General features: G+C 35.5%; 1 protein-coding gene across 1 annotated transcript; it reads left to right on the plus strand.

Moving 5' to 3' along the window:
* Positions 1 to 5,301: 5,301 nt before the first annotated feature.
* LOC131618977 (uncharacterized) lies at positions 5,302 to 5,991 on the plus strand. Its single transcript, XM_058890123.1, has one exon. The coding sequence runs from the start codon at positions 5,302 to 5,304 to the stop codon at positions 5,989 to 5,991; it is 690 nt and encodes a 229-aa protein (XP_058746106.1).
* Positions 5,992 to 12,108: the final 6,117 nt, after the last annotated feature.

The following is a 12,108-nucleotide window of genomic DNA, read 5'->3' on the forward strand; positions in this document are numbered from 1 at the left end:
GTTAGGGCTATGGATGTCCAGAGAAGGATCATGATTGAAGCACCTGGTGCTCGTGGTCTTCTTTTAGAAGTTGGTGAAAGCAGCTATCACCATCTCATCAGGAACAGAAGAGTTCTTAAAGAGAGGATACCTGCAGATGAGATGGAAGAAGGAAATCCCTGCAGAGACATCGTGGTATGGAGACCATGGAATCCAGTGCTGACTGGAGATTTTCAATGGTTGTTTAATTGGTTCAGAATGAACCCTTCTGAAAGCGCTCCTCACATGGTCTTTCCAGAAGTGGTTTATCCTGCAGAAGTTGTTGGTCCAACTCCTCCAACAAACCTAGCAGCTATTCTTCAGGCGTTGGAAGTTGGAGCTTCTGAGTTGCCTGAACCAGAATATGCTGAGGCTGCTTCTGAGTCAGACTCAGATGTTGAGATGGAAGGTGCAGAAGCTGAAGACCCTTCAGAAGATCGCCCTGCTGAGATTGTTTTCCCTGTTGGCAGAAGCTCTGGCGCTTCTTCTTCTGGTGAACCCTCAGCTCTGATGAACACTTTGGATGCTCTACATCAGAATCAAGCCATGCTAGCTTCTCGTTTGGACACGCAAGAAGCAACCAATGCTGAGTTTCGCTCCTTCATGGCAAGGCAAATTGCAAGCACTGACAGGATTCATGACATACTGGCGCAGATTTTTTCTAGGCTAGGGTCTTAGTCTTTGGTCACTGTAGTTTTCTTTCCTTGTTGCATCTGTTTGTTCTGCATCTTTTTTTGTGTACTTTCTCTTTCAAATCAATGAAAAAGTTTAATTCTGTTTCATTCCTATTGTCTTTTGTTTTTCATCTGAATCTTTTATATTCTTTTTGATGTTATGACAAAAAGGGGGAGAAAATGTGATAAATGATCTGATTAATATTATCAGTTACCGAGTAAAAAGGCCCCACATTTCTAACAGAATTTGCAAAGTTCTATGCTTTAAGTTTTGTTGTTGCAGGAATTGAAGATCCTCTTCAAGGAGAAGCAAGTCTAAAGAATCAAGCTCTTGGATTCTTGAAGCAAGCTGAGTGCTATGAAGCTTCAGAATCAGAAGCAAGAAGCAAGAAGGAAGAATGTTCAGATATTCTGATGATAGAATATGCTCTGAAACATTATGTCTATTTGTTCAGATACATATTATGTGGCTCTGATACATATTATGTGTTCTGAAACATATTCTATGTTCTGACTCATTCATGCTGACTTTTGTCGTTTAGCTTTGTTCTGTAACATTTCAGGATGTAGAGATGCTCTGATGATGCTCTAGTACATTCAACAATGTTCTGATACAATCTAGCATGAAGTGATGTAAGAAGAAATTCAAGCTCTAAAGCTGTCCTGATGGAAGCAAGAATCAGAAGCTGTGAATGTTCTGAAGATCAAAGAAATTCAAGTTCTGAAGCTGTCCGATGGAAGCAAGAATCAGAAGTTGTGAATGTTCTGAGGATCTAAAGAAATTCAAAGTTCTGAAGATGTCCTATGGAAGCAAGAATCAGAAGTCATGAATGTTCTGAAGATCAAGCATATGTGAACGTCTCTACTGAAATACTCAGGGAAGTCTTTTATTATTAAAATTCTTCTAGTATTTATTTCAGGGGGAGATTATCTATCTCAGGCGGAGATTATAAATCTCAAGGGGAGACATATTCACATGCTTATGCTTTAGCTGTGTAATTGTCTTTAGCCGTCTGCTCTTTCTGATCGCAAATTCATATCATTTATATATGTTTTTGTCATCTTTAAAAAGGGGGAGATTGTTAGAACAAGATTTGTTCTGATCAATATTCTTAGTTTTGATGATAACAAGGATATGAATTTTGGATGAGATAATGTGGTACTCTAATACACTGCAATTTCCCTTTCAGGAAATATATAAAGAGTATGCACAAATCAGCACTCAGAAGCTTTGACTCAGAAGGTTCAGCATGCAACATCAGAACATGGTCTGGCAAGACATCAGAAGATGGTCAAAGCAGAATCAGAATATGGGTCTATGGAAGCATCAGAAGAACTTGAGTTCAGAAGCAGAAGCACTGAAGTTCTCATGGTATCACGCCCAGAAGCTCTTCAAGGTCAGAAGACAAGAAGATGATATGCACCAAGCTGTTTGACTCTGATGATATTCAAACTTTGTATACACAAACATCAGATCAGAAGCAAGTACAAGATGGCAGGCTACGCTGACTGACAAAAGGAACGTTAGAAGCTATTAAAGGCAACGTCAGTAGACACAGCGTAAACAAGGCTCGAGGTAGTTGACAAAAGAGTGAAACATTAAATGCAATGCTGTACGGAATACGCAAAGCATTAAATGCTCCCAACGGTCATCTTCTCAAGTGCCTATAAATATGATGTTCTAATGAGAAGCAAGGTTACCGATTCTGACGAATTCTGTGAATACAAACTTGCTGAAACACTGTTCAAATCAAAGCTCACAAACTTCATCTTCATCAAAGCTCACTACATTGCTGTTGTAATATATTAGTGAGATTAAGCTTAAACTTTAAGAGAAATATCACTGTTGTGATTATAGCTTTTCAGAAGCATTGTAATACTCTTAGAATTGATTACATTAATTTGTAAGTAACTAGAGTGATCAAGTGTGATCAGGATACTCTAGGAAGTCTTAGCTTGTGTCTAAGCAGTTGTAACTAGAGTGATCACGTGGTGGTCAGGATACTCTAGAAAGTCTTAGCTTGTGTCTAAGCAATTGTTCCTAGAGTGATCAGGTTGTGATCAGGATACTCTAGAAGAATTAGTCGTGGGCTAAGTGGAAAACCATTGTAATCTGTTGAGATTAGTGGATTAAAACCCCAGGTGAGGTAAATCACTCCAAGGGGGTGGACTGGAGTAGTTTAGTTAACAACGAACCAGGATAAAAATAACTATGCAATTTGTTTTTATCGTTCAAGTTTTTAGACTACACTTATTCAAACCCCCCCCCCCTTTCTAAGTGTTTTTCTATCCTTCACATATATTGGGTGAACGTATGCACCTTATTTCTTTGGATCCCCTATGTATTTTTCAAAAGCATCATTCCACTTCCTCTTTCTTCATATGAATTTTTAAGGTACAATTCATATTCCTAGTTGTTGATATATTATTTGGATATTAGATATAATCCAAGTTATATAAGCTCAAGCCCAATCTGGGTTGTATATAAATAGTCATAGTTTGTATCATTATTTGTACAATTCAAGTGAATAATATAATCCTTATTTCCTTTATTCTCTCTATTCTCTCCTCACTTAAAGTGTCTCACACACTAACAAATTGGTATCCAGAGCTTTCGGTTATTTTTCTTGATCGTGTTTTCAAGAATTTCACGCCAGATGTCGTGTTTCCAGGGAACGTAAATCAATCGATGCAAAGATTGATGGTATTAACGGCATTTCGAATTCTCTTTTAATGCTTGATGGCAAGAATTAGATTCGATAGAGAAAACAGATGCAATCTTTGTTTGGCCTTCATGAAACTCTAGAAGTGGTTACTAATGGAGTTCCTGTGTTAGCGGCAAATGCATCCGACGCATGAAAAACTGCCTATGCCTAAGCCAAGAAGGACTGCAAGGCTGCGTATTGCATTCAGACAGCGGTCGATACGGCTAACTACGGCATAATCTCTCATGCTAAATCGGCGAATAAGGCATGGGATATTCTTGTCAATTATTATGAAAGAGGTGAGAAAGTCAAGGTTATTAAGTTGCAGACCTTGCATCGATAATATAAATTATTGTCAATAGGAGAAGACGAAAAGGTTGCAGAGTATGTGTCGAAGGTGCATAAACTTGTCCATATCATGAAGGGTTGTGGTGAAACCCTAACTGATAAGATAATAGCTGAGAAGGTAATGCATACTTTAATCTCTCACTTTGATCAGGTTATCGTAGCTATTCAAGAATCCAATCAACTTGAAACCCTAAAATTGGAAGATTTGGTTGGTTTGTTGGAAGCACATGAGATTAGCATTGTCGAAAGGAAATGAGTGCAAGATTTGATACAATATTTATAGGCTCAGTCATGGAAAAAGAATGGTGGTTCCAACAAATTCAAAGGCAAAGTCAATAAGACCCAGGGCAAGAAGCCTTGGTCGAACTCTCACAAGCAACAAGTCAAAGATAGAACTTCTGAATCCTCGAAAAAAGGAGGTAGAAACTATCGAAAAGAAAAAGAAGATAAGAAAGGTGTGCAGTGCTATAATTGTGAGAAGTGGGGTCACTTTATCAAACATTGTTGGTACAGGAAAGACAATGGATTGACAAAAGGCAAGGACGAAGGAGCGAACCTTTCACGCCAAGATTCAGATGATTCTGAAGGTATGATGGTTATGGCTGCAGTTCCAGATAACCATGTCGAATCTAAAATCTGGTTTCTCGACTTAGGATGCTCGAATCACATGACTGGTCAAAAGGTGTGGTTGGCAGATTTCGACGAGTCGAAGAAGAGTAAGGTAAAACTTAATGATAACAGTTCGTTGCAAGCAAAAGGTACTGGCAACATAGTCTTTAAAATGAGTAATAGAGGGAAAGATATGATCAAAGATATGATCTATCTACCTGGAATGAAGTGCAACCTACTAAGTCTTGGATAACTAGTCAAAAAAGGTTTCTCAGTTGTCATGAAAGGTTGAGCTTTAAAATTGTTCCACACCGAACAATTTGGTCTTGAAATATCCTATGTCGAAGAACACGACGTTTAAGACCATGATTAGTTCGACTGAAATACAAAGTCTAAAAACTGTCGTCGACCACAAGGATAGTTGGTTGTGGCATTTAAGGTTTGGACATTTGAATTTTTGATCACTCAATCGACTAATTACTCAAGATATGGTTACTGGTATTCTAAGTCTTGAGATGCCTGACAAATTTTGTGAAGGTTGTTTAGTTGGAAAGAAATCCAAACATTATTTTGCTTCGACTATGCCAATAAGATCATTCTGCATACTCGAAGTGGTACACTCAGATGTATGTGGTCCATTCGAAGAACATACCATTGGTGGAAATATATATTTTGTTTAGTTTGTCGATGAGTTAAGTCGAAAGCTGTGGATCTATGTGTTCAAGAGAAAGGACGAAGTATTTGAAATCTTTAAGAGATTTAAGATATTTATCGAAAACCAGAGTGAGAAGAAGATCAAAATTCTGCGAACAGAGTGAGGTGGCAAATGCACATCCAAGGTGTTTGATGATTTCTGTGCAGAACATGGTATCGATCATGAGGCAAGTGCTCCTTATACGCCTCAACATAATGGAATTGCATAAAGAAGAAATAGAACCATACTGCATATGGCGAGATGCATGCTAAAGCAAAAGAATTTGCCAAAGTCCTTATGGGGTGAAGCTGTTTCGGCTGCAGTTTATATCCTGAACAAGTGCCCTACCAAGAAGTTGAAGAATAAGATTCCTGAAGAAGTGTGGAGTGGAAAACAACCATCGGTGAGTCATGTGAAGGTGTTTGTCTCTATGTGTTACAAGCATGTTCCTGATACAAGAAGAAGGAAGCTTGATGACAAGAGTGAACCTATGATTCTGGTAGGATATCACAAGACTGGTGCATATAGGCTGTTCAATCTAGTTAATACAAAGATTTTGTTGAGTCGAGATATTGTGGTTGATGAAGATTATACTTGGGATTGGAATTCGAGTAATTCAGTTAACAAGCCATTGATGAGCTCTAACTTCAACGAGGAAACTACTGAAGTCGAAGTTGATGAAATTTTCAAAACTCTAGTCGAAGTTGAAGCGGTTGCCAATACTCACGACACAGTCGAAGTCAAAGAGGGTGTAGCTGATACAAGCCAAAGACCTCAAAGAACTCGAATTCTTCCAGCAAGACTTCAAGAATATGAAGTGACTGGTGATGATAAAGTCACATCTGATGGAGAATTAGTTCATTTTTCTTTACTTGCAGGTGATGAACCAATCAACTATAACGAGGCTTTAAAAAGTCAACAGTGGAAGTTAGCTATTGCCTAAGAGTTACAGGAAATCGAAAGAAACAACACATGGGAGTTAGTCGAATTTCCAGCACATACAAAAGCTATTGAAGTAAAGTGTGTGTTCAAGTTGAAACACAATGCTGATGGTTTGATAGCAAGACATAAAGCAACATTAGTAGCTCGAGCTTTTCTTTAAAGAGCAGAACTCGACTACTCTAAAGTATTTGCTCCAGTAGCAAGATTGGAGATTGTTCGACTAGTTGTAGCATTTGCATACAGTCGAGGCTTGTCGATATTTCATCTAGATGTGAAATCAGCATTTCTAAATGGTCTTTTAGACGAAGAGGTCTATGTCACTCAACCTCCAGGGTTTATGATTTAGAAGGAAGCGAGTAAAGTATATAAGTTGCACAAAGCGCTCTAGGGCCTCAAGCAGGCACCTAAGGCGTGGAATAAGAAGACCGACTCATACTTAGTCGAATTAGGATTTGTCAAATACAAATCTGAGTATGGTGTCTAAGTTCAGGTTGTAGCACAAGTTATAACAATCATCTGCTCATATGTTGATGACTGCTTATATGTCAATGACTTATTGGTGACTAGCAATAGCTTAGAAAACTTATCAAAGTTCAAGGAGGTGATGATGAAGGAGTTTAAAATGTTGGATCTGGGAAAATTGTATCATTTCCTAGGCATGGAATATCAAATGTCTAAGCAAGGTATGGTGCTATATCAAAGGAAGTATGTTAAAGAGATACTAAAGAGGTTTAAAATGGATGATTCGAATCCTGCATCCTCACCTGTCGAACCAAATTTGAAGTTGGAGAAGAATGGAGAGGAAGACAAATTCGATGTAACTTTGTTCAAGCAAATTGTGGGATATCTGAGGTGTATCTGCTTACTAATCTCAATATTTTGGTACATGAGCTTATATGTGCAACAATCGACTTGATATAGGTTTCGCAGTCGGATTAGTGAGCATATACACGAGTGAACCAAAAGTGTCACACATGAAGGCTGCAAGTAGAATTCTAAGAGACTTAAAAGGATCGATAGAGTATAGAATTATATTTCGATGAAACTTTAAAGACAAAGAAGCAACAGTTACTTGTTTTTCAAATGTTGATTAGTGTGGAGACAAGGAAGATCGAAGAAGCACAACTGGATATTTCTTTTAAGTATTTGGTGCCCCAATATCATGGTGTTCGAAGAAACAACCTGTGGTGGGATTATCATCATGTGAAGCTGACTATATAGTAGGATCCTATGCTACATTTCAAGCAATTTGGATCAGATCGGTACTTGAAGAAATGGATGTCGAAGTAAAGAAACCTCTTGTGTTACAAATCGACAACAAGTCAACCATAAATCTGGCGAAGAATCCAGCTCTGCATGGAAGGAGTAAGCATATCGAAGCTAGATTTCACTTCTTGAGGGAAAAGGTAAATCGAGGTGAACTTGAAGTTAGGCATTGCTCGAGTGAAGCACACTTAGCCGATATTTTCACCAAAGGATTGAAGATCGACAGATTCCTAAATTTGAGAAAGAAATTAGGAATAGTTCAGATTCACTATTTTTTTTTAGTATGTTCGACAACTTGGATTATAGGGGGTATGTTGAGATATTATCGAGATATTAGATATAATCTTAAATATAATCAAATCTAATAATATTAAATACTTCATCCATCCCAAAATAAGTGTCATAGTTCACAGTTTCACCCAGATTTAAAAAAATGCAATAAATTAAAGAGAGAGAATACCAATTTTACTTAATTATCCTTATTAACTATTTGTGTATTCGAATTAGCATTAATGCAAAGTGAGAAAATAATAAATTAAGAGTATTAATTACAGGGTATAATTGGAAGATAAAAATTAAAATTACTACAAGTATTTGGGGACAAATAATTTTTCTAATTGTGACATTTATTTTAGGACGGAGGAAGTATAATCCAAATTGTGTAAGCTCACGCTTAATCAGAGTTATATATAAATAGTCATAGTCTGTATATTATTTATACAATTCAAGTGAATAATATAATTCTTATTTTCTTTATTTTCTTCTCACTAAAAGTGACTCCCGCACGGGTAAATAATTACTATTAGACTACACAATATCACCAATTATAAGTTAGCTTCTATGAGTCTTAATTGTACATGACTACACAATATCACCAATTATAAGTTAGCTTCTATGAGTCTTAATTGTACATGATTTGATGTTAGTCGTAATTGTGTCACCTTTTCCTTAATGGTTGGCTTAAATAAGTTTTGTTATCTTTCCTAAGTGCTTTTTAGTTTTTTGCTTATTGTTCTTGTTGTTGTTGGGGCATAAGCCGTGTTAGCTTTCCCAATAATGAATATCATGTTTTCATTCCAAACCAAATGATTACTTTGATTCTTCCTAATTAAATTAACAAATAGACCTCATAATTACCAAGCTTCGCATGCACACATATGATATTGATCATCATCATACCCGCTAGCTTTAGTCATTTTCAAAAGAAATAAATCCCACAAAACACAATGGATTTAACGTTTGTTGTGTACTCTGTAGACAATATAGACCAGTGTTCATTGTAGACCCTTTCAAAGGTTCACATATAAAATTTTAATTATTTTCTACATGCTTTTATTAATTTATTTGGATATATACATTGATACATAAAGATGGAGAAAAGAAGGGTTATGGGGTAGATATATGAGCTTGTCTCAAGGAGGAGCGTCTAGCTAGCTAGTGTGGATTGTCATGTCGAGGTGTTCTTTGCATTATTAAAGTTTTGTGATAGTGCAAACTATATGGACATGCATGGACCTCTCCATATTATATAGTGACAATATGGAGACAAAAGAGTCGTTTCTTCAATTATCAAAAACCCTATAGCCACCATCCACCCTTGGTCACCACCTATATATTGTGTTTGAAATAACATATATATATATATATATATATATATATATATATATATATATATATATATATATATATATATATATATATATATATATATATATATATATATATATATATATAGGGTTTGTTAAGGTAGACGCAACTATTATTGTGAATGTTTATTTTAGCAACATGCATTTTCGTGTGTATTTAACTTTTTTTTTACTTAAAACTTGTTAAAACACACTTTCATAAAAAGAATTAGTTGTATTTTGACAAACTCCATAGAAGTTTGTTAAAATACACCCACTTATTTTTTATGAAAGAGTATTTTAAAAATTTAACTAAGAAATTTAACTAGTGTTGTAATTTCAAGTGCAACACTTTTAAACTGTCATCGACAATCCTATTTCAGATGAAATATAATCTAATATTCACAAAATTGTTGATGAAAATGATGGTGGCACAATTGATATAAGAGTCAAATCTAAGTGTGACATAAACATGATCAAGAGCGTGAATGGAAAGTGACATGAAAAGAAAAGAAAAAATTACTTGTAGAGGATGTATCTTATCTCTACGGGGATAGATCAATCTAAGGATTCATCTTTACTAGTGCATCATGGACCATGTTTTCATCTTGTCCATAATAAATCTATGATAATGGGAAATAAAAACTCGTTTTTAATATGATATATCCATGTAAAATAAAGTACTACTTAGCCTAAAGTTATATGTCTTGGCATGGTTTTTAATTTTGTCAAGTGCAACACACTATTCACATTACTTTATTAGATGCATCTCGAGTTTATAACTTTGGAAGCTTAAATAAAAGTTGGTAGTACTTATCTTCATTGGGATTCTTAATAAATTGGTTAATTGATTTAATAGACATGGCTAATTATATAGTTATTGGTTAATAGGATATTTGTATATGTAAAGGAAAAGAAAGTAAGAATCATATTTTGTCATGTTCAAATGCGACATTCTCTTTCTTGTTTCTTTTTGGTCGGAAGTGAAAGATTACGTAACCTATTTTCATAGTATAATGGGAGTTAATTATTTGTCTAAAGTTATTCTTTTTCTCCTCTACATAGTATCCCAACAAATACTCCATTATTGAAATAAACTAGTGAGATACTAGTACATTATGGGGAAATTTTGATTATGAATCATTTCCTTCATAGCTTTCTATCTGGTTCTTCCTTTGTTTGGTAATATAAGGTACTTGTTTTAAAAAATAGTGTATAGACTGATCGTTTGGTTTTGACGTGATTGACGTTCGACTTGGTAGGGAGAACTACAGTTCAATCTCACGCAACTGTGATATGGAGGAGGATAGAACCACTTGATGTCAGAACTGACCCTCAAACCGGACTAAATCGATGGTGAAAAACAAAAAAATATAGAAAAAGTACACAGGTGTTACTTTATCAGCTAGGATGAGTAAAGTCTTAGTAAGATTATTTGAGATTCTAAGCATTTAACATTCATTAAAAGCCATTAAAATTTGATGTGTTAGGAACACTCTCTTTTCAATACTCTTTCAAACACTCAATTTTTTATTGGTTGAAACATGTGTAGCATTCCTTGAAAGATTAAGTAAAGTCTAATTAAGTGTGGTTTCTTAATGAATATTAAACCCATGGTTCCTTCCTCATCACGGTCCATAATATTGATTAATTTGTCTAAAATGCACTCTCTATGCATTTAATTTTTTTTATTCTACTATCCCCTTAGTTTTGGATCAGATGGGTCTACCTAGTCTTTATTTCATTTAAACCGGCTTTGTTATCTTGAGCCGGACATTCACTAGTCTTGGATAGGGCTCTTGTTAATTTTGGGCAGACTTTTTCGATTTCATCCTACATACCGACTCACTTCTAAGGTGTGTGCTCTTCACTATACTACCAAATCCATCTGCACAAAATAGATTTAATGGTACACAATCCTCTAAACATGAGTTGCGTAATGGCGAATTCTTTTTTAGATATATTAAAAGACAAAAAAATTACACATTCCCCAAGCATGAGTCAAGTAGGAGAGAAATGCTTTTCTGACACCGATTAAGAAGTCGAATATTTACACAATTCTCCAAGCACGAGTCGCGTATGGGAGAAATAATTTTCTAAGACCGATTAAGAGTTCAAAAATTTATACACTCCCCCAAGCATGAGTCGCATAAGGCAAAATTCTTCTTAGAAACCAATTGAAAAGTCAGTAATTTACACGGTCCCCGAGCATGAATCTTGTAGGGGAGAAGTTATTTTTGAAGATCGGTTAAGAGGTCATACATTTACGAAATCTCTCAATCATGAGTTGCATAAGGGAGAAATACTTAGATATTGACATTCCTCGCTGGTGAGTTTCTTCTAATTTCATGGATTGATGAACTATGGTTGTGATCAGCTATTGTGTGTTGTTTACCCAAACTTAATTTCTAACTTTTTTATTTATCGTAGGTATAACAACTTTGAATTAGCTGTAATGATTATCAGATGATTTAGAAATCTTAGAATCATCATGGATTACTCCCATTCTATGCATTATTTGGATAGTAGCTTTTAATGTTGTCATTTTTTTCTCTTCCACTTATATCTTTAAGTAGGCTCATGATGCTCATTTCCCTTATTTTATTAATTCAAGTTTCACTTTTCTTTGCACCACCTTCCATTTCCTTCTTACAATTTCTTCACCTACTCTTAACACCAGATAACGTCTTATTGTTTTTGTAATTATTTTTGTCTCTTATTTCTACTCATGGTTTTTATTCGAGAGTGCTATTCATTTTGGAGGGTCACAAAACCCCAAAATTATTCTTAGAGGTGAGCGTTGTGGATAATGTTTGAGGGGCTCAAAACGGGGTACAGGGAATATATATTGGAAGTTTGTTCAATGGAGATCTTTGGTAATTATGATAGTTTATATATTGATAGCTCAAATTTCAGATTTCCTAGTGATATAGACATTGACTTAGTGTCTTCTTCATTGGGTTCAAATAGATCCTTCATGGCGCTCTCCACTTCTTATCATAGATGCTTTTGCGAATAGGTCATGAATATTGAATCCATATGTCTTAAAGACGAATGGGTGCAAGCCTATCAAGTAGGTCAGCAATTCTCTCAATCTTGAAATGAGGCTGACATGATATTGGAGTCATATATGGTAGGCAAAAAGGTTTGCATATGGGAACCTCAAGGGATGATAGATGAGTATTTCAATTTCTATATTTAGGTTTTTGTTGTCTTTAAGGTTGGAA

Source organism: Vicia villosa, linkage group LG7 (genome assembly GCF_029867415.1).
Source record: "Vicia villosa cultivar HV-30 ecotype Madison, WI linkage group LG7, Vvil1.0, whole genome shotgun sequence".
Taxonomy (NCBI): domain Eukaryota; kingdom Viridiplantae; phylum Streptophyta; class Magnoliopsida; order Fabales; family Fabaceae; genus Vicia; species Vicia villosa.